Source organism: Cydia strobilella, chromosome 27 (assembly GCF_947568885.1).
Source record: "Cydia strobilella chromosome 27, ilCydStro3.1, whole genome shotgun sequence".
NCBI lineage: Eukaryota > Metazoa > Arthropoda > Insecta > Lepidoptera > Tortricidae > Cydia > Cydia strobilella.
In genome coordinates, this window is record NC_086067.1 from 5,800,068 (window position 1) to 5,824,109 (window position 24,042).

The following is a 24,042-nucleotide window of genomic DNA, read 5'->3' on the forward strand; positions in this document are numbered from 1 at the left end:
TTTCGAAATTTATACGTAAATATGATATGAAGAGAATACTCGATTATGTATATAATTATAATTAAAATAAAGCATATGGAAAAAAAATCATATGTCTTACTAAGTTATACTAAGTATTTATAAACTACCATGAAATTCTACAATTGAAAATAATAGGAATGTTCTTTCCTCTCTTACTAATACCTATAGGCTTACGTAAATAGAACAAAGTACGTAGAGTGACAGGATGTCTGTGTGTACAAACGAACACTTCAATTATTTAAAAAAAAGTTGCAGCTTAAGTACTATGGATGTCTGATACATCATCAAAATGATTCGTAAATAGATTTTACAATACATCTGGTGCTCCATTACGACACCCTGTGCTATAATAAGCACATTACGTAACTACGTCGAAAATTTAAAGGGTCATATGTACTGTAAAACGTACGGTACACGTGCGAATAGGTAATTCGCAACTCGTGTCGATTTAAAACACTCCCTTCGGTTGTGTTTTAAAATTCGCCACTCGTTGCAAATTTCCAATTTTTCACACTTGTATCGTAAATAACTATTAATTATACAATCACACAACCCATGGTGAAAACAGAACCCTCATTAGCTTTGTCTTGTTTAGAGTTAAGTACTGATCTTAAGTAAGTACCTACTATTTCTGCTAGCCACTGGTTTGCGACAGTAATATTAGGAAATAAATTTCGCATTATTACCGCATAAGAGGGAACACACGCCTAGTATCATCACTGGTAGGATTTTCTGGTAGTAAAAAAGGGATAATTTTAATTCCGACGGCAAGCAGCAGCATATTAAAGAAAGAAAGAAAGAAAAAGCATTTATTAGCACAACATAACATAAGACTAAAACTAGAAATATACACAGAATGAGGTTGCGCTAAATGGTCCTTACTCAGCTTGGATATTCGTACTAAATTGAACCATACTATTAACATACACGGTTCATTTTGCTTTAATGCAACCCTGAGGTTTGAACTTCGCCTTTATACTTATTTTAATCGTTACTGCACAATAAATAACCAATCGTACAAAAGGCAGACTTAATGCCAAAAGGCATTCTCTACCAGTCAATCTTAAAACTCACCACTTGAAATTGAGCACCTATTTTACTTTTAGTACATGATTAATAATGATGAAATTTTTCCCAGTTGTTTCCAGTGGTAAAAGATGAGAAAGAATTCAGGTGTTATCACTAACAAGTATTCCTTTAAATACGGTTTAATTTAGATTGCGTCGGAACGTGTTGCCGCTTGCAGTCGCAGTTGAAATGATACCTTTAGTGGGATTGTAAAATACGGGCCGAGTCTGGCCAGTCGCGAGCTTTAAGCAGGGCCATGCTGTTATGTAATTAATATATTCTTATAAAACACACGCTTATGCGTAGCTGAAGATTAAACAATATTCAAACTATTATATGTTTTATTAAAAAAAACTAGCGACCCACCCCGGCGTTGCACGGGTAAACCTTAACAAATTACACCTATACCTTTCTCAAGAATTCCCGGCTTCGCACGAAGATTCTAAGCATACAGGGACAGACATCCATCCAGACAACAGGAAGCGACTTTCTTTTATATATATATATATATATATATATATATATATATATATATATTTTTTTTAAGTAAGATTTCCCACTTAAACAATTGTGAGACATATTTCAAAAAATATTTATCAGTACGGTTTTTACTCACTATTATTTTTAGTCGCTTTTGGCGACATGTTTCGGATTCTTTGGGAATCCATCCTCAGGCACGAGTGTCCGCGGCGGTTGTACGTCGTGCACTGTCCGCGCCGCCCGCCTCGTCGCTCGTTGCGCACGCGGTGATAATAATAATAATAGTGAGTAAAAACCGTACTGATAAATATTTTTAAAGTAAGATTTGTAAGGTCTAAGGCTTATCATGGGTCAAATATGACAGCTAATGTAGATTGCGAAGTACGGAATCGTATATTATGTGATAACTTCACAATTGATCTGTCTTAGGTACTACAGAGTGCATGTAGACATAGAGGAAAACATGAGAACGTAAATTTATTTTACTTACATATACGAATACATTGCTTATTATAATTTCCTATTACAGTATTTGCAATGTTAATATACTAAAAACCGGACAAGTGCGAGTCGGACACGCCCACCGAGGGTTCCGTACTTTTTAGTATTTGTTATAGCGGCAACGACTATGAAAATTTCAACTGTATCTATATATGTAATATGTATCTCATGGACCGTGATAGCTAGCTTTCACGGTCCATGAGATACAGCCTGGTGACAGACAGACGGACAGCGGAGTCTTAGTAATAGGGTCCCGTTTTTACCCTTTGGGTACGGAACCCTAAAAATGAGTTGGACAGGTTCTTTTACACTAGCTATGTTAATAATGCATAAGACAGAGTGCACAATATGCTCAAAGGTCCGAAACTATCCAGGTCATAACCGCAGTCGCATAAACACGCCCATGAGGAAAATAAAACTTTATATTAGATACTGGTGACAGACAGACGGACAATGGAGTCTTGGGTACGGAACCCTAAAAACAAATACTTTGTTAGCCGACATTAAATATTAGCATGTGGCCATGTACGATCGTCATCTTGGGTAGGCCGTGAGCATTACCAGTTGTGTGTTCGGACAATGCATATTTCTAGGATGTTGACACTGACGGCGCTGCTGTGTGCCTGGGCTACAAGCGCCCATGGCGCCTGCATGAGGGACACGCCAAAAATAACTATAAATGGAGCCACACGAGACCCAAACACAGGGAGATATCTGAAATCGTACGGCGAAGACATCATTCTGCACTGCTTCTCCGAGGACGCAAACCTTGCAATAAAAAAAAATGATAAACTTCAAAATATAGGAGTACTTAATAAAACTACCATTCAATTATTTGAAGGAAAGCCAGACATAGGTGTGTATAAAACCAACTTTTGGGATATTTAGACTTAATATATTATATTTAGATTGAATGAGACAAAGAAAAAAAGTGTCCTCAGTTTTTCATACAAATTTTCGGTGTCCGTTTTGTAACGGTCTATACATTTAAATCTATAGTCCTCGTTATTCTGAGTAGAAATAACCCAAAAGTTGATAGATTTTCGAAAAAAAGTAAATGGTACATTTTAAAGTTAAAATGCCTTATGTACAATAATTACAATCAATTGTAAAAAAAACATTAGACAGTTGTACGGTTTTTATTTCATCAACACGTTCGTTAACATGTGCATGACTTAATAATCTTATTTATCCTTCCTGCTCAATTTTATTTTTGGCTTCTGAGAGCGTCCGTTTGTGTCCGTGTATGTTTGTCTTTGTCTTATTCTCCTTGCTTATGCTTCCCAAAGCTTCCTTCCCATTGACGAATATATGGTATATTTCAGAATCTGGAGCGTCATTCATCCGTAGAAGCTTTTAAACTATTCTAAAAACACTATTTTCTCGTCTTCTTATCCTCCTTCCTCAGCGCCTCCTGCGCAGCACTCGTCCCTGCCTGGAACGCCGCCGCCAGCATCCCCCCCTGCTCCTTCACCGCCGCCCCCATCTCCTCAAACGCCTTCTTCTGGTCCTCCACCACCTGCAACACAGCCGTATTTACACTACGGCCGAGGGGGCTACGGCCCTACGGCAACCTGCCGCCCCGCCCTTTTAGCTCATAATTAACCATAGGTTGACCAAGCCTTGTTTACCTGCAAGCTTGGCCTTCGGCCTCGCACAAGAAGCACCAAGAAAAATAATATTGTATTTACTTCATGGGGCGGCCCAGGGCACCAAATAAAAATACGCCTCTTACCTGGAACACTGTGTTCCGGAACTGCTGGAAGCCGACGTCCTTCTTATCTGGTGCTTTGTCGAGTTCTGCGCGGACTTTTTCTTCGGTTTCTTTTGAGGAGATCAGTTTTACTGGTGAATAAAATTAAGCACTATTAACATATGTGACCCAATAAATGGGGGTAGGCTGTGGCTGTATCAGGGACACAGCCGCAATGGTTTATGTAAAACGTGGCGTGGAAAGTCTTTGCAGAGGCCGCTTAGGGCCGAAGGAAGCTTACGGGGGTTATTGCTCAAACACAGAACAATAGTACAAGTGTCTTAATTGCGAAGGCCGAAGGCCGAGCGCCGCGTAGGGCTAGAGCTCAGACACAGAATAATAGGTACACTGTGAAGGGCGCCCCAGACGCTGAGTAGGTATCGTCAGAGCGCGCAAAACTTACGAAGCGCGCTCGTAATGTCGGGCTTCGTCCGAACTTATAGTATGAAGAGCAACGCAGGAGCCCTCTATATAAGACCGCGCAAAGCCTTCGGCCTTCGCATTTAGACTGTACTATTGTTCTGTGTTTTAGACTGGATATAAGTACGCGCGTGTGATAGAGATAGGTTCCTATCTAGATTCCTATCAGAGATAGGTGGGTCAATGTACAAAATTCTTAAGAGTCCCCGGCAAGCTCGGCTGAACTGCACCTTTTCATAGAAACGTGTAGTTCCGCTCTCATTTTAAACTACGTGTTGGATTGTAATGAAACTTTGCACATACAATGACATGAGGTACTTATTATCTATATATATATCTATAGGTCTGTAATTAGTTTATATATGTAGCTCCAGTTTATAAAACAAACGAAATAGAGCAAAAACAAGTTTTGTATCAAAAACTTAAATTCGCTGTATTTTTTAGGATTCCGTACCCAAAGGGTAAAAACGGGACCCTATTACTAAGACTCCGCTGTCCGTCTGTCTGTCTGTTACCAGGCTGTATCTCATGAACCGTGATAGCTAGACAGTTGAAATTTTCACAGATGATCTATTTCTGTTGCCGCTATAACAACAAATACTAAAAACAGAATAATATAAATATTTAAATGGGGCTCCCATACAACAAACGTGATTTTTTTGCTGTTTTTTTCCGTAATGGTACGGAACCCTTCGTGCGCGACTCCGACTCGCACTTGGCCAGTTTTTTTAACTATGGTATCTGAAGCTACATAAACTAATTACAGACATAGACCTACAACTAATACACGAACCTAACTAATACGTAACTAATTACAGATATATATATACCCATAGAGTAACTTATACTAGAGCGGTACTGTCATAGTAAATTTTGTAACCCCAGTAAATTCACTGCCATCTGTCGACACACTTTAAAACTAAAAATAAAGATTTATAAAAATACGATAAAATGTATTTAAATATGGATAAATGATTTTTTTTATTCGCATTAATTATTTTTATAGTTTTGACCCATGTTCTGTCACTGATATGCGTTAAAATTGTTAAATAACAAACGAAACCGTCAACGCCATCTATACGACAGTTGGCCAAAACTAGTAGCGCCCTCTGAACGAGAATCAAATTTTCTTTTTTTTCGAGGCACGTTTTTTCCTTAGACTGTATCCATCTATTACGGAGTTATATCTATCTTTGCCTGTCAACCTTCTGTCTGTCACTTTGCACAGTGATATTTTTGGCTTATTTTTCAAATTATACATGGCTCTAGATGCCTGAAACTGCTTTTATCTTATCTAAAAACATCAGATTACTGTGCAATAGTGTGGGCAGGCCCAATACTGAACAAATAATAACATATCTTTTTGTTTCAGACGTTGCGGCCTTGTACGGCTACGTCGTGTCGTCCTGACGGCCGACGTCAACGTCTATTACGAACTATAAATTTTATTTTTAGTGAATACTGTTATTTTGTGTTTAAGTTTTTTGTGCTTTAGTTATTGTAGATACTGTTACGGTAAGTGGATGCATGCCGCAACTCAATCAGGCGATGGCACACCATATCTAAATTTTAATTGTGTACAATGCGACAACTCTTTTAAAACGCAGAGAGGCCTCAATATTCATATTTCCAAAAAACACCGTCTTTGTATCAGCCAAAATGATGCCGTTTTAAATTTAGACCAACCCTTTTTGACCACCCCCCTTTCTGACCAACCAAATTCCATCCCTTTCCATTCATACCTTAGCGAACTTAAAAATAATGTGCCCGTTGTTAAAAGAGTTCCGCGCGGCGCCAGGATCACAGTCGCTAATCACCTTTCAGGCCTAATTATAAAATGTGTGGAAAATAATCAAATTGATGATTGGCATAATCTTTTCCTTTTTTCATTCAAAACCCTTCATGCCAAAAAGGATAAGACAATTTCTTTAACACAAAAAATCAAAAACAATTGCGTTTCGAATACAATTCCACACATTTCTCGACCTTCTGGATGCGCCTCATCCACTTTCAATAGAACTAAATTAATTGAAAGTAAAATTAGCGACGGCGATCTTAAAGGTGCCGCTCGTCTTCTTTTCACAAATGACGTGCTATCGCCAGATACTCCTGATACCCTCTCGGCTTTACGTTCTAAACATCCCCCAGCTCCTTCAGTACCACACTTGTTTGCCCCACCTACATCTGACCGGGCCTGCCTCCAAATCGAAGACAAAGACGTTATTGACGCCATATTTTCTTTCAAAAACGGTTCGGCGGCCGGCCTGGATGGGATCTCGCCCCAACATTTGAAGGATCTAATTTCTCATTCCGTGGGCGACGCAGGTGTGCAGCTTATCAGTTCCCTTACTAAATTAGTAAATTTTATGTTTTCAGGCAAAATTAACACTGAAATCCTCCCTATTCTATACGGTGCAAACCTGATCGCCCTAACCAAAAAGGACGGAGGGGTGAGACCCATTGCTGTGGGGTCTACTTTACGACGTCTGGCATCAAAAATTGCGGTTAGACACGTTAGATCAAAATTGCAGTCCCTTTTTGAACCAATACAGCTAGGTTTCGGCACGAAAGGTGGGTGCGAGGCAGCCGTCCATGCCCTAAGGACCTACCTTTCACTCAATGATTGCGAAATTGTAGTCAAAATTGACGTTAAAAATGCTTTTAATTCGGTTAGTAGGGACACTTTGCTGACAGAAGTAAAGGACAAAATTCCAGAGCTATACAATTACCTTTTCTTTTGCTATTCAAACTCATCTAAATTAATGTACAAGTCACATGAATTATCTTCTGAGGTTGGCTGTCAGCAGGGTGACCCTCTCGGGCCAGCAATTTTTAGTTTGGCTATAAATCCAATTATTAAAAATTTAAAATCAAAATTCAATGTCTGGTATTTAGATGACGGAACTCTAGGAGGCGACGTGAATACTGTGCTCTCTGATTTGTCTTTTATTAAGAGTAGTTTCGAAAATATTGGTTTAGAACTGAATTTCAGCAAATGTGAACTCTTTATTCAAAAACCTTCTTGTTCTTTGGCAGACTTACAACCCAAATTTGACGATCTGGCTCCTGATATCAAATCAGTAGACAAGTATTCTCTTTGCCTCCTGGGATCTCCTATATTCGAAGAATCTTTTCCCGGTTATATTTCTAACTCTATAACTAAATTCAAAAGTCACACGAATCGCTTACTCGAAATTAGCCCTCATTATGCTCTTGTGATTCTTAAATTTTGTCTTTTTGTCCCTAAATTTACATATGTGCTCCGCTGCTGTCCTTTTTGGAAACATCAAAATTTATTGTCGCCTTTAGATGATTTGATCAAAATTAGTTTAGAGACTATTCTAAACATTCAGCTAAGTGAGCCTTCCTGGTCTCAAGCGTCCCTCCCTATTCGGTTTGGAGGTTTAGGAATTCGCAAAATTTCCAGTGTGGCTTCCCCAGCCTTTTTGGCGTCCACTCATAGCACGTCTGGTCTCATAGGAAATATTTTAAGGGCTTTGCCCACAAACTGTGAGATTGCGGGCTTTGAGGACGCCAAAAATGCTTTTAAAATTGCTTGCCCGGGAAAACAATTTCCAGACAACCCAAATTCACAAAGGAGTTGGGATAATGTTTACTGTGATTTAACTTACAATATTCTCCTAAACAACTGTACAGGTCCAGACCGCGCGAGGCTTTTGGCGGTCGGAGCCCGGGAAGCGGGTTACTGGCTACATGCCCATCCTTCGCCTAATACTGGTACTTTCTTGGATCCGGCCTCCCTTAGACTGGCGACTGGTTTGCGACTCGGGTTTTCGGTGTGTACGCCACACATATGCTCTTGTGGCACGGACGTGGACCGACTGGGACACCATGGATTATCTTGTCAAAAAAGTGCCGGCCGTTTTTCAAGACATGCGTCGCTTAATGACATAATCCGTCGGTCTCTTGCCACCATCAATGTACCCGCTCTTCTTGAGCCGACTGGCATTATCAGAGATGATGGCAAGAGGCCCGATGGGATGTCCTTGGTTCCTTGGAGCTTGGGACGGATGTTGGTGTGGGATGCTACCTGCGTAGACACACTGGCACCGTCCCACCTCCAACGGACTAATGTAAAAGCGGGCGGAGCGGCGGAAAGCGCCGAAATTTTAAAACGTAATAAATATAAGAGCCTCGGTAGAGAGTATCATTTCGTTCCATTTGGAGTTGAAACTCTAGGTCCATGGGGTCCCAGCGCGCATAAGTTGTTTGCAGAAATCGCGAAGCGTCTGGTTGACGTAACTGGTGACCGAAGAGCTGGCGGCTTTCTCGCACAACGTATCAGCATTGCGATACAGCGGGGAAATGCCGCCAGCATCCTTGGTACAATGCCTCAAGGGCCTATTTTAGATTTAAGCTAGTTATTAATTTCGTTTACGTAGTACCACTGTATATATCTTGTATGTAAATAAATGTCTTTGCCTTATCCTATTGATGTAAGTACAAAGTTTGAGAGCAATCTAGCTAGTCGTTTTAAAATGAGAGCGGAACTACATTTTTATGGAGAACCGAGCTTGCTGGTTAACTAAGAATTAACAGTCTCACCATCGTTCATCCACTGCACGATGCCGTCGACGGTGTTCTTGCCCGTCTTCTTCATGGTTCCGTACACGGCCGCCAACTCGGCCCCCGCTGTATCAAATCATCCATATACAGTTCACAGGTTATTATTTTTTTTTTTTTTTACTTTATTTAGAACACAAACAGTCACATATACAAATGGGTTTGAAGTACAAATGTACTTAACATACTTAAGAAAACAGACCTGGAGGTTCATTAGTAAGTACATAATGTTAACATACACACTAAACAGCAGAGATAAAAAGGAGATAAAAGAAAAACATGAGCCTACGGTTGTCCTACCGGAAAGCCGGAAAGTTACATTTATACATTTACTTATTTATATTTATACTTGACATATTAAAACAACTTATGTCTAAGTTTCATTCTAAGACTAGACAGGGAAGTGTGAAAAGGATCTATGTCATGTAGGTGCTTATTATAATAATTTGGGACTCGTCTGAAAAATGTGTGCCGAGCGTAATTCTTGCGGGCAAAGCTGATATGAAATAGAGGTCTAGAACGTAGGGGTTGGTGCGGACAACTGAAAGTGAGTGAGTTTGTTATAAAATGAAATAGAAGAAAAAGTGACCAAGGCGTCTTACAATCTGCTGTCCATTTCTTCAGCTCTTGAAGCAATTTCTGGCTTTCTCCCTTCAGTTGGTTGAACATTTCCATTTTGGTGCGATAGATGGCGTTTTGTATAATTTGAATTTAGTTTAGTTTTGATAATAGGAACAATATTACGGAATAGGGTGGAGGGATGGTAGAAAAATCTTGAGAATTTAGAGTTACATTAAGTTTGAAATACAATCGTGTAGGCTTAGGTACATGTCATTAAGAATCATGGCTTCATCGATTTAGCTTTATTCGAGTAGGTACGCAATAACTATAAAAATTAGATAGGAATATTGGTTCGTCTCCCGTTTCCACATTAGGACCTAATTGTGAGAATGAGACGAACTTCATTTGATTATTTGATCAGATTTGAGTTGTATGTTAGAGCTGAATAGTCCTAAATATTCTTCAGTTTCAGACTTAATAGTCTTAGTTGTATTTTATAAATTACGTACGTGCTTAAGTATATTTCTAACTAAAAAAAAAATACGTAAGTAGGCGTAGACTTGATATAAAGTTCGTGAGCAACTATTCTCATAGTGAGTACTAAATGGCAGTGCATTTAGAAGAAATGCATACAGTTTTGAGATCCGGCAGTTTTAGCGACGGCGCGAAGTTTTCTATCATACATAAGTGGTTTAAACAATGTAACATCATAGATGGAAGATTTTTAACCGAAGACCATTTTACTAGAGTGTACTCAAGACTAGACCCAAACTTCGTTGAGCTCAGTTTGCGTGAATTCATTATTTTCATGGCGATTTTAGCTCGGGAAACTAAACAGGATATGATGATTTTTGTGGAGAAATTTAGTGATGTTAAAGAGATCATAATTGAAGAAGTGCAAAAATACATTAGGGAGAATAATATACCATACATATAGTTTTATGAGTGAACTGGTTTACTGATGTTTCGGCGAAAATTACTTGACAAACTTTCAGTTCCCAAACTATTTATCCCATATCCCAGGTAGCAAAATGACGTCAGCGACGTCTTAATGACGGCATAATTACGTCATAATGACGTCATAATGACGTATAAATCATAGACCTAAAATTTATGCTTGTCATCCTAGTTCTGTGGTATAAATGCTACTGGGGATTTTTAGTTGGGCGAAATTTAATTTCGCAAATTTACATAATCCAACCTAACCTAACCTAACATAGTACGTCATTTTCATTTCGCAAGTATGGGGTTGGGAAATGAAATGGTTGCGAAGTAAGGTTATGCCAACGATTGGTTTGCCAAATGAAACTTTGGCGAAAAGTTGGTTGCCAAGTGAAACTTGGCGAAATAAATTTCGCCAAAAAGGAAGTACACAGAGTGAACTAGCGACCCGCCCCGGCTTCGCACGGGTATAAACCTAAACAGATTATACACCCAAACCTTCCTCAAGAATAACTTTATTGATAGGTGAAAACCGCATGAAAATCCGTTCAGTAATTTTTGAGTTTATCGCGAACATACAGATAGACGTAGTTCCGTACTCAAAGGGTAAAAACGGACCCCTATTACTAAGACTGTAAGACTCCACTATCCGTCTGTCTGTCACCAGGCTGTATCTAATGAACCGTAATAGCTAGACAGTTGACATTTTCACAGATGATGTATTTCTGTTGCCGCTATAACAAATACTAAAAAGTATTAAAAAACTGATTTCTCCCGGCTGAATACCGGTTTAACGAAGCGAAGTTGATTTGGCTACTGTGTTATTATTCTATTTTTTCCATTGCCAATATTGCCAAATACTTATCGCCGCATTATTGACCGAAAGTTAGCGAAGGTCTCCGTTTGAGCTTGGGCAAGAATCCTTTCGTATGTCCGGATGTACTCTACAGGGCGCAATTCTCAACCGATTCTCGTGAAATTTTGTGAGTGCAGATTTAATGATCAAATAGACTTTTTGTCGATTCTTCTACTGTTCGAAATGACGGAGCCATTTATTCAGTCTTAAGTTATGCTGGCGAGGTCTACACCCAGCCACTAGTATACCTATAAATATGATGAATATATAATGACTATGTTTTAATAAAAATAAATGTTTTAAGAACAAAACTTCCGTGAGACATAGACATATTAAATATATTAATAACGGGTCCTGATGACGCTCCTCGGTACGGAGTGAAACATGTCGAGCGTTTTCGACTTAAAACACGTGAGTGACCCGTTATTAATATATTTAAAATAAATGTTATAACGTTCACACAATTCAAGTAAACCAAATAACATTAATTTTGAAATATTACTTGGATTGTGTGACTATTAAACATAATCTTTTAGTATAAGGTGTCCGAGTAGAAAGGACCGAGTAAAGACAAATATTAAAATAAAAAACATTCTCAAAAAAGTATACATTTTTATTCAGTACAATAAAAAAATAGAATACTTGCGATAGAGTACGTTTACGACGATATATCGAAGGATTAGCTGGGATACATGATAATAAATACAAGCAGTACAACAACTCCAGAAAAAAGCTCCATATATTTTCGATACAGGGGCCCGTTTCTCAAAAGCTTGTAACTTGTAATACACGCGGACGTCACTTTTTGACAGCTTTTGTTAGAAAGGTACTTCCACTTGTATTACAAGTTACAAGCTTTTGAGAAACGGGCCCCTGGTCATAAATATACATATATATATATACCCCTTGTATTATGTATATTTTGTTTTTAAGTTTTTATTAATCTAAATTATTATTATTGGATCGAAGTAAAGTAATGTATAATTGTTTTTTATCACGTATATATATATATCTTTACTTGAAAAATAATTATAGTGTATAACTAGCCTTATGAACCGATTTTGCATGTACAACCAGCCTTAAAGTTTGTAGTCTATGATTGTTCATTATTTTAGTATGTGGGTATTTTTGCATTTTGTAATTTTTCCTCAGTCACCCGTTGACCACGAACGCTGTAAAGAGTTCGAAACGTCGGGATGTATTATAAATTCAATATACGCGATATAATCCGTTTTCATAGTTTTATTTCATGAGTAACTATCGCGGTAACCGAAGACAATATAATGTATAATTGGTCAAGCAAATCTTGTCAGTAGAAAAAGGCGGGAAATTAAAAAAAATTAGGCGCAAAGAGTTATCGTCCCATACAAAATTTGAATTTCCCGCCTTTTTCTACTGACAAGATTTGCTTGACCAACTATATGTCATAAAGAGTGTACAACGCACACATCATGCAGAAAATCTGACGTAAGTACATATTTGTCATTCAGAGAGGCAGCTATATCAACGCGGTGTATTGTGTGACTAGCTAAATATTAGGTACTTAAGTATCATGGTTTTGAGCAAGGATTTTTGACCTTTACTTATAAAATGAAACTAGGTACTTTTTTAGTTTTGTATTATCAATAGGGAGTATTACGGCAATGTTCTGCCGCCAGAGTGCAGCACTAGTGCACATACTAAACCATAGAGTAACTTATACATACTAGGCCTTAAACAGTTTTTTGACAAGTTTTCGCTATGACATTGATGCATCAAGGCGGTTTGTTTACAGGGTGGCCTACCGCGAAACGCGAAAATCGAAATTTCGTTATATGCCTCTCTATCGATCGAATAAGCAAGTGATAGAGAGGCAGAAACCGACATTTCGATTTTCGTGTTTCGCGGTAGGCCCTGTGATTGTGCTAGTGACGCCCTCTATGCAGAATTTTTTTACGCCCTATTACCACTAATAAACACAGTTCTTATTAATACATTTGTAGTACACATAGTCTTATAAATAAATTTGTAGTAGTAGTTTAAGGAACATTTTTATGGAGTCTTTGTACTGCATTAGTTCTTTAATTGTGACTAAAGGCTTTATAAAGAGATCCCTGATTAATTGTTATAATAAAGCCTTAAGAGCGAGATAGCAGGTAGTAATGTCGTCTCTTTCACACACAGCGCCTGAAACATTATAGTTATTTAAAGGCAATAAAATGAGTACGAAAGGTGCGAAAGAGAACGCCTACACCTCTCACTTTACATAAGACGATACAAAATTTAATTACACATTAAAAATAAACTTTAAAAAAATTGGCCAATAAGAATATTTACAAGTCTTTAGAGGATTAATAGGATTATCTAAACTTCTTATAGAAAATATCAAACATTCATTCATTGTATTAGATAGTATAAAACAAAGTCGCTTTCCGCTGTCTGTCCGTCTGTCCCTATGTATGCTTAGATCTTTAAAACTATGCAACGGATTTTGATGCGGTTTTTTTTTAAATTGATAGTGATTCAAGAGCAGGGACCGGACAACCCTTTCCGCGATAAAACCCTTTCAATGGGCGACACTTAAACACGGCTAACACATTGAAAGACTTTCCCTTTTGAGCTGCAAGCCCATTCATACCCTTACCTTTGACTAACCCTTACCGAAAAGCTAACCAAAAATAAGGCTAGCTCTTAATAAGGGTTACCCTTATCTTTAAGCGCTTTTTATAAAGGTTTCCCTTTGCGTGAAAGAGACAGGATTAGTATATATCTACGGTAGTGTATGAAAAGGAAAGAAAATACTTGCCTAGTCAAAGAACGCCGCCGTCGCCGCCGACGATCGCTCGGATTCGAAGTAATGTGTGCTTTATGAACAAGGTAGACGACTTAAATTAGCACGCTTATATGCTAAAAGGGAAGCCCTTTATAAGGCTAACCCTTATAAGCAATATGCAAGGTGTTGGTGAGCGGATGATAAGGGTTTTGTAAGGGTATTTGGGCTACCGATTACTCAAATGTGGTATCTTTATATAAGGGTTTTTAAAACCTAAACAAAGGGTTTCGTCTGGCAAAGGGTATGGTGAGTTAAGCCTTATGCAATACCCTTATAAAACCCCGATAAGGGATAGCGGGCCGGTCCCTGTTCAAGAGAAAGGTTTATAATTATTAGTTAAGGTTTTGTGTAAATTAGTACTATCCGTGCGAAGCCGGGGCGGGTCGCTAGTAGTTTATAAGAAAACTAACGACCCGCCCCGGCTTCGCACGGGTTACACTTTACAAATTGTGATGTTTTCAATCAAGAGGTACCACCACATTGTCGCTTGTCGATAAGGTTGATTTCTAATTGAAGCTGTATGGAAATAGCGCCTTACTGACAAGCGACAATAAGTACCCTTTTGGTTGAAAATGACACAATTATACACCTAAACCAAAGATAGATATAACTCCGTAATAGATGGATACAGTCTAAGGAAAAAACGTGCCTCGAAAATCAAGAAAATTTGATTCTCGTTCAGAGGGCGCTACTAGTTTTGGCCTACAGTCGTATAGATGGCGTTGACGGTTTCGTTTGTTATTTAACAATTTTAACGCATATCAGTGAAAGAACATGGGTCAAAATCATAGAAATAATTAATGCAAATAAAAAAAATCATTTATCTATATTTAAATACATTCTATCGTATTTTTATAAATCTTCATTTTTAGTTTTAAAGTGTGTCGACAGATGGCAGTGAATTTACTGTGGTTACAAAATTTACTATGACAGTAACGCTCTAGTATCAGTTACTCTATGACCTAAACCTTCCTCAAGAATCACTCTATTGATAAGTGATAATCGCATGAAAATCCGTTCAGTAGTTTATTGCGAACATACTTACAAATAGACAGACGCGGGGGGGGACTTTGTTTTAGCGATGTGGTTTTTCCTGGACGAAGAGTCCTTACGCACATGGAGCATAAGCACCGTTTAGGCATGGAACGCCACAAATATCGTGCCTCCGACTTTGACGGCTGAACAAGGTGGCGCCGTACAAACAGCAACACTGAACTGTTTATTAGTGGACCTTATGCCATGTACGTTGTATGTCATGAATCTAGTAGTTAAAGCGACAAGGGGACGTTCAAATGTTACGTAAAACAGATAATGGAAGAATTTAAACAGTTCATAAACTTATTTTCGTAAATACTGACAACAGCTTCATCATTAATAACATTTTTCCATTAGAATTTCTACAAATATAATATCACTGATTATAAAACTCTAACGTACAAATATAAAAAGGTAAGCAATGTAAAAATACAGTTTCAAAAACATTTGTGACATTTTCAACAAAAAGGTACCACATTGTCGCTTGTCAATAAGGTCGATTTTCAATTGAAGCTATATATGGAAATAGCGCCTTATTGACAACCGACAATAAGTACCCTTTTGATTAAGAATGGCATATTTATTTGCAACATGTATGGCGCTGGTGGCCTAGCGGTAAGAGCGTGCGACTTGCAATCTGAAGGTCGCAGGTTCAAACCCTGGCTCGTACCAATGAGTTTTTCGGAACTTATGTACGAAATATCGTTTGATATTTACCAGTCGCTTTTCGGTGAAGGAAAACATCGTGAGGAAACCGGACTAATCCCAACAAGGCCTAGTTTTCTCTCTGGGTTGGAAGGTCAGATGGCAGTCGTTTTCGTAAAAACTAGTGCCTACGCCAAATCTTGGGATTAGTTGCCAAGCGGACCCCAGGCTCCCATGAGCCGTGGCAAAATGCCGGGACAACGCGAGGAAGAAGAAGATGTATGCGCGGAAGCCCCTTTTGAGGTGCAATGTGTTCTGGCAGCATTTTTTGGAAAACCGTAGGTTTTTTTTAGATTATAATACAATTGCACGATTGAGTTCATAAAAAAAATATATATATTCATTTTTATAAACTACTAGCTTTTGCCCGCGACTTCGTCTGCGTGGACTTAGTAACCCCAGCTAGAGTAAGAATAGCGCCTGGAGAAAGTATTATAGCAATCATTCAATTTGAGCATAATATGCACACAAATATTAGGCAACTCATTAATTATCTCAATTCCACCATGATTCCACCCCGCTTTTCACTATCTTAAGGAATGATTTTCGGGATAAAAACTATCCTATGTCCTTCCCCGGGACTCAAACTATCTCTACGCCAAATTTCAACTAAATCGGATTAGCGGTTTAAGCGTGAAGAGGTAACACACAGACAGACAGACAGACTTTCGCATTTATAATATTAGTATGGATTTTCGGGTAGTTTAGTGTTTACCCTATCTCCGTTGACATTTTGACGTCAGTCGTCCAAGACCACTGCTGGTGCAACCCAATTGAATTAATAACATATATTGAACATGTATTTGTAAACAATACTCAGGTAATATAGGACAGGTAACAAATATGTCTTCACATAATTTTAAACTAGCACGGGACTTAGCGTAAAAACTTACGGCACGAACGTAACGTCACGTTCGAAACGTCAAGCCATAAATAAACGTAAGTTTTTATCAGGGACCGGCCCGCTATCCCTTATCGGGGTTTTATAAGGGTATTGCATAAGGCTTAACTCACCATACCCTTTGCCAGACGAAACCCTTTGTTTTGCTTTTAAAAACCCTTATATAAAGCTACCACATTTGAGTAATCGGTAGCCCAAATACCCTTACAAAACCCTTATCATCCGCTCACCAACACCTTGCATATTGCTTATAAGGGTTAGCCTTATAAAGGGCTTCCCTTTTAGCATATAAGCGTGCTAATTTAAGTCGTCTACCTTGTTCATAAAGCACACATTACTTCGAATCCGAGCGATCGTCGGCGGCGACGGCGTCGTTCTTTGACTAGGCACGTATTTGCTTTCCTTTTCATACACTACCGTAGATATATACTAATCCTATCTCTTTCACGCAAAGGGAAACCTTTATAAAAAGCGCTTAAAGATAAGGGTAACCCTTATTAAGAGCTAGCCTTATTTTTGGCTAGCTTTTCGGTAAGGGTTAGTCAAAGGTAAGGGTATGAATGGGCTTGCAGTTTAAAAGGGAAAGTCTTTCAATGTGTTAGCCGTGTTTAAGTGTCGCCCATTGAAAGGGTTTTATCGCGGAAAGGGTTGTCCGGTCCCTGGTTTTTATGCGATTAAGCCCCGTGATAGTTTAAATAAATATGTCTTCACATGCTTAAGACAAATATACACACTGGAAAACATCGTAAGATAATGACCGACCATCAATTTTAATGGCCAATAGTTCAGTCATTCGTGTGACGGAAAACGCATAATATAGTCTGGCAAACACAACTTGTCAATCAGTAAAAAACCAAGAAAACTATACTCATCCCTTTTTTTAGTGCTAGTACTAAGCGTAAGATAAAGATTCTCTTCGTCAATGTTTGAAATGAGACAGTCCTGGACCAAACTCTAGAATCGTCTGTAGGGTGCCTTATGAAGGAACTTTTAAAGATCAAACTAAACTACACGGTAATAAAATGGGGCATTTTCTATGAAAAGGGACGTTATTGTCGATGGCGCTTACGCCGCAATGAGTCACGCGGCATTGTATTTATGTCGGAGCATCGTTTATAATCGCGTAAGCGCCATCGACAATAAGGTCCCTTTTTATAGAAAATACCACAAATATGGATATGAAAATTCTATATGGCGCTCACAGTTTGTAAATAATTTTACTTCTGTACCTACTCATTTCTTTCTCATTCTTATTATGGTATTTTCTTTGTGATTTAATTTTCTTTGCTAGTGTAATAATAATAATTTATTTTTTCTGTTATGGTGTTTGTAATTATATGTCATTGCAGCTGTCAACTGTTAAACATCTCAGTCCCGATTTCAGTCTAGATAATATCCAGTGTGAAATGCTCAGTGGTTGAGACTGGGCTGGTCCTTGGTCGGCCGCTTCGGTATGAAAGAGACGGTCATCAGGTCGTCCTCTTCTTGCAATAGGCAGCCGTCACTTATTTTGTGTCTGTTGAACAATCTGGAACACGAATTGTAAAATGAATTAAAGTATACAGGGTGAGGCATGTGACAAGATACTAGTTAAACGGTAGACCCCTTACACTATCTCCAGTTACAAGGCCTAAGGCGAATGTGGAGAAGACCGTCTATCAGGTAAGACCGTCTGCAAGCTCTTTCGTCGCTTTTAACTCATGCGTACACATACTCCACTTACAGAAGTTCGGTAGAGCAGAGCGAGCGAAGCTTTTCTTTCTGGCTGTGTCTGAGCGAACGTACGTATCTGTACAAATACGAGAGTTCTTGCGTTTCTATGTGTGAACGGCACGTCTGTACACGCGTCTTGCGTCATTGTGTGAGTAAGTTGGTTAAAAACAGGACTGAGCGTTTGCCAAAAACTCGTCAATCTGCTGTCGCGGGGCGAGGTAATTCGAATCGGGACGGGGCGGTGCGTGGCCGTTCTGTATGATAATACTTTTACTTATTCTGTGTCGTAATTACAAATTGCCGGTCTTCCCCATATTAACCTTATTTTTAAGTGTCTATACATTTTGATGGTATTTTTGGTTGTTCGGTAGGAGTCAACCACAATCAGACAACTAAATAATCAAAATGCCGAAATACTTCGTCAAAAATGTCCAAAGCAATTGGAGGGCAAAAACGCTCTGATATTGACCCTAAAACTCTCCAATAATGTTTAATTGTCATATTAATTTTGAATAATCTAATGGTACCTTGACATTAGAAATATTAGAATATCTTAGTTTGCACCATCACAGTACCTAGTTTATCTAATTTTGTGTAGATATTCAAGTAAGTATTTTAGGCAGTATTTATACCACACTAACCATAAAATATGAGTCTGTAGTTACTTGAAATAAATGATATTTATTTATTTAATACAAAAAACAATTTTTTTCTAGTAGTCAAAGCATTTTTTAAATATCACTTCACTGAAGTCATCATTCGCTTGCCCTTGTCCCATTCACTTGGGGTCGGCGCAGCATGTCTTTTTCTTCCATACATCTCTGTCACCCGTCATCTCATTATTCACTTGCGTTAGTTTCATATCATCTTTCACACAGTCCATCCACCTTTTCCTCGGTTCTCCTCTCCTCGTACTTCCCTCCACATTCATACTTCACTGAAGTATAACCACATAAAAAAGAAACTCTTAAAACAAAACAAACAAACAAACAATGCAAAGTGCAAAAGCATACGTTTAGTAGGGTGCGTTGGGGTAAGATTGAACGGATTCATGAGGGGTAAGACAAAAAATCGTAGGTATGCCGAAGCATTACGGGCGACTTTTCATCTTACCCCGCATGAAAAATCCGTTCAATCTTACCCCAACGCACAATACATGACACCCCTGAAGTTGCACGCGTCCATAGGCTACCGTAACCGCTTACCATCAAGCGAACTTTATGCTATTTATTATATTTGTCACCGACGCAGTATAAAAAACCGGACAAGTGCGAGTCGGACTCGCCCTACGCGGGTTCCGTATTTTTTAGTATTTGTTGTTATAGCGGCAACAGAAATACATCATCTGTGAAAATTTCCACTGTCTAGCTATCACGGTTCATGAGATACAGCTTGGTGACAGATAGACAAACGGACAGAGGAGTCTTGTTTAGGGTCCCGTTTTTGCCCTTTGGGTACGGAACCCTAGAAACGATTTCCATACGCGTATGCGAGTACTAAAGAGGTTGTAAAACACCCCCGATAGAGAGTGAAAAGATAATTATGAAATTTAACAGTACATATTATTTTCAAACTACTCACACCAAGCAGGGGGCGAAAATTAATTAAATAGGGGCAAAAAAAAAGAGGGGGAGGGGAAAGCGGGGATTTTGTGAAAAAAAAATATATACCTACATGTATGTACGATGAACCTATAGGTTAGTGAATGAATAAATATATTTTTTAAGCAAAAAACCCTAAAACAACACGAAAACAAAACATTGCCCTTCACCAAAAATGCAAAACTGACGTAAAAAACATATGTTAATAAATACCTTCACCGTAAAAAACCGACAAAAAACACGAAAAATCGCAAAAAAACTACACACCAATAACTACACCTTTATAAGAGACTTCCAGTCGCCGTTTTTGCTAGAGTGAGAAAGATAGACTAGCATTAGTATAAGTGCGAGTGAGAAGCGAATATACAGGGTGTTGCCTGTGAAATCTAAAGCTATATTAGGTTTCAGACTTGATCTCTTAGTATATTTTTATATCCAAATAAATACTGTTATTTTTTCTACATAACTTGTTCTATTGATCTACAAATATATGTAAAATCGTGTTATGATTTAAACAATAAATAAGTAAAGCCTGACCAGTAATATATGATCATTGTCAAGAGGGCGCTGTTATTTTCATTTATAGGGTGACAGTTCAGTATAGTATGAAAAAAATAGTTCCAGTGAAATTCCGCACTATGGCGCGTGATCATATATTCCTGGTCAGCCTTTACTAAAAATGGAGCATGCAATATACTAAATTACCTAAATCTAAATAAATACACATAAAAAATGCCCATGTTTCTAACTTGGAGGATATAACCAACGGAGACGCCTTGTCTGTAATTTGCTCTACAAAAAAGTCTGCCAATTTTTGCGGGGGAGGGGAACGTCAAATGTATACGTAACGTCATAATAGCCATGTCAGATAAACGTCAGTCCATACATTATGTATGACCATTAGCCGACTATTTTCGACAGAGGGGAACGCATGTTAATGGCTACTCCGTTTGGTTAAAACCTCTAAGGTTTCTAAAATAATATGTAGATGAAATTAAAAAAAAATGTTAATGCGACAAAATATTTAGATTCTCATTAGACATTTAAAGGTTCCTCTTGCAAAACAACCATTTCGCAAAATATTTCGTCTCTGAAATACCTGTAGAGAAGTAAGTGACGTTTGGTAAAGTAACATAGCTTGGCAGGGTCGGCAAGTCGCATGTGACACCCTCTGAAATTATAGGCGTCCAGAGGCTACGGGCCGTATGCTTAGATGCAAGTGTTGCAACAAAAGATAGATATAACTCCGTAATAGATGGATACAGTCTAAGGAAAAAACGTGCCTCGAAAATCAAGAAAATTTGATTCTCGTTCAGAGGGCGCTACTAGTTTTGGTCTACAGTCGTATAGATGGCGTTGACGGTTTCGTTTGTTATTTAACAATTTTAACGCATATCAGTGAAAGAACATGGGTCAAAATCATAAAAATAATTAATGCAAATAAAAAAAATCATTTATCTATATTTAAATACATTCTATCGTATTTTTATAAATCTTCATTTTTAGTTTTAAAGTGTGTCGACAGATGGCAGTGAATTTACTGGGGTTACAAAATTTACTATGACAGTACCGCTCTAGTATAAGTTACTCTATGGTTGCAACAGAAAAAACCGGCGCATTAAAAAAAAATTAACGCGTCGGTTGCAAACGATATCTGGTTTAATTTCATCACTATTGCTTAATAATGTACTTAGCAATTGCTATCCGATTTCGAATAAATGAAATGAATGAAAGAATGAACGAATGGATGAATGAGTTTATAGATGTTAAAATAAATGGACGGATGAATGAAGGGAATGAATGACTAACGATGAATGAATGAATGACTAATAATGAATGAGTGAGTGAGTGAATGAATGAACTTACTTGGCGATGGGGGAGTTCCCTCGATCCCCGACGTCGATCCTCTCGTCCAGGCCCCTGTGTACCGACACGCTGTCCAGATCCTCCAGCCTTATGGACTGCAGGTACTCGGGAGTACGGAGCTCTTCTTTGGTTGGTTTTCTGAATCTGTCATTACGAAAAGTACAAATGTGTTAAGCTTAGAAATAAATTAAAAGTGGAAAAATTCACTGTCTTGGCAGACGTTTCTGCTTGATACAAAATTAATAGGGAATATTACTCGAAACTCTACGTAGGGGGCGCCAGGGCGCCACTACCACTACAATCTGACGGTCTATCGCGAAACAAGAAAATCGAAATTTAACATCTCTGTCACTCTTGTATATTCGAGCGATAAATAAAAATAAATAAAATAAAAAATAAATTATCTTTATTTCAGAACATTAAATATTATTATATAAAGAGGCAGAAAGCGAAATTTCGGATTCGAGTTTCTCGGTACTCTGTAAATAAACCGTCTTGAATACGCTTTGATGCATCAATGTCATATTTTATTATCTTTGAAAACTTGTCATAAAACCTGATAAAGGTACAGTGTGTATGTTACTCTATGATTTACTAAAAAGGCTAGTGCTGCACTCTGGTGGCTGAACATTGCAGTAATATCCCCTATTTACAGATATGTTATCTGAATATATAAAGTAGCACTGAAACTAATAAAACCATAACTTTGTTCTTTTATATTGACTTCGGTTATAATGGTATATAAAATTGTAGACATTTTTTTATTTTATTTATTTAAACTTTATTGCACAAGCAAAGAAAAATGTACAAATGGCGGACTTAATGCCAAAAGGCATTCTCTACCAGTCAACCATTAGGTCAAACAGAGACATAAATGTTGGTGCAGGATAGATTCATAAATTATAACGAGAAATAGAACCAAAAAAATTCAAATATTATGTATATATATATAAACATAATAACGTAAACTAACAAAATTATGATTAAATACTAATACTTATATGATATACAAAAGATAAACTAATACATATTAGTACATACAAGATGGAGAACATTATTTAAATTCTTCTGACAGAAGATGCTTGCGGAGTAGACGCTTAAAAACAGGCTTGCTTGGGGCTTGTCGAATCGAGAGAGGGAGGGAATTCCAGAGACGGATTGCCTCAACGGCGAAAGAGTTCGACATAAAACCAGTATTCATTGAGGGCGCCACTGAGCTTCAACAGGCAACACATAAGTGCGTCCTTGACGTTTGTTTTTGACATTTGACGTTCGAAGAAAGAAGTGAATGTACTCACGTCTTGAGCAGCAAGCTGGAGCACACCACGGACACGGAGCTCATCGCCATGGCCGCTGACGCCATCCACGGTTGCAGCTGAGGTTAAACAAATTCTTTATAAAAACATGACGTCGTATAACCTGACAAGATTTCATTTGGCCTTCGCCATGTTGCGGATTTTCTTTGGTACTAATTTATTTTTCATCACACTTGCTGGTTGGGCTGTAAAGCTCTAATGTCGGCACGAATTAGGCAGAAGTTTTATTAATCTCCTTTGTAGGGTTCCGTACCCAAAGGGTAAAAACTGGACCCTATTACTAAGACTCCGCTGTCCGTCTGTCTGTCTGTCACCAGGCTGTATCTCATGAACCGCGATAGCTAGACAGTTGAAATTTTCACAATGATGTATTTCTGTTGCCGCTATAACAACAAATACTAAAACCAGAATAATATTAATATTTAAATGGGGCTCCCATACAACAAACGTGATTTTTTTGCTGTTTTTTTTCCGTAATGGTACGGAACCCTTCGTGCGCGAGTCCGACTCGCACGTGTCCGGTTTTTTTCCTCACAAGTGTAATGAAAAACATTGTGTGTGCCAGAGTGGTGCAGGATTACGAGCTCTTGTTAATTTGGAGTCCTCGCCTTCGGCTTCGGGCGTTAACTCACACTCGTTCGTGAGAGATTGTTAAGTGCCCTTAATACACAACGCACTATTACTGGCAAGGAGACTCTTTGACAACACAATGTTGAAAATCATTGTCAAGTATTTGAATGCACTAATCATCATCATCATCATCATCATCATGTCAGCCGATAGACGTCTACTGCTGGACATAGGGCCTTCCCCAAGTCTCGCCACTCCGACCGTTCCTGTGCCGCTCGCAACCACCGAATTCCCGCGACCTTCACCAGGTCGTCGCTCCACCTCGTTGGAGGCCTAC

The 24,042-nt window shown here is 38.4% G+C and overlaps 2 protein-coding genes across 8 annotated transcripts in view; both read right to left on the reverse strand.

The window, feature by feature from the left end:
• Positions 1-3,416: 3,416 nt before the first annotated feature.
• Positions 3,417-9,568, reverse strand: LOC134753591 (uncharacterized). The gene is made up of 4 exons (XM_063689513.1): positions 9,430-9,568; positions 8,810-8,896; positions 3,806-3,915; positions 3,417-3,589 (listed from the first exon to the last, which is right to left on the reverse strand). The coding sequence occupies exons 1-4, from the start codon at positions 9,500-9,502 to the stop codon at positions 3,446-3,448; spliced, it is 414 nt and encodes a 137-aa protein (XP_063545583.1). The 5' UTR covers positions 9,503-9,568; the 3' UTR covers positions 3,417-3,445.
• Positions 9,569-18,000: 8,432 nt separating this feature from the next.
• LOC134753497 (copper-transporting ATPase 1) overlaps positions 18,001-24,042 on the reverse strand; it is an 82,660-nt gene continuing 76,618 nt past the window's right edge. For 5 of the 7 annotated variants that reach the window (XM_063689378.1, XM_063689382.1, XM_063689377.1 and 2 more), the window contains 3 exons: positions 23,118-23,194; positions 21,820-21,963; positions 18,001-18,167 (listed from right to left, as the gene is read on the reverse strand). In XM_063689378.1, the coding sequence (XP_063545448.1) occupies positions 18,050-18,167; positions 21,820-21,963; positions 23,118-23,194 (339 nt within the window). In that variant the 3' untranslated portion in view covers positions 18,001-18,049. Of the gene's footprint in view, positions 18,168-20,220; positions 20,264-21,819; positions 21,964-23,117; positions 23,195-24,042 lie in introns of all 7 variants that reach the window. The other 2 variants (XM_063689379.1, XM_063689380.1) reach the window with 2 other exon arrangements.

Bases quoted from the DNA above. Each gene is read 5' to 3' on its own strand.
- LOC134753591 (XM_063689513.1), bottom strand. From the start codon at position 9,502: ATGGAAATGTTCAACCAACTGAAGGGAGAAAGCCAGAAATTGCTTCAA. The intron at 8,897-9,429 runs GTAAGACGCCTT...GATTTGATACAG, and splicing joins GAAGAAATGGACAGCAGATT to CGGGGGCCGAGTTGGCGGCC. The intron at 3,590-3,805 runs GTAAGAGGCGTA...GCTGTGTTGCAG, and splicing joins TCCGGAACACAGTGTTCCAG to GTGGTGGAGGACCAGAAGAA.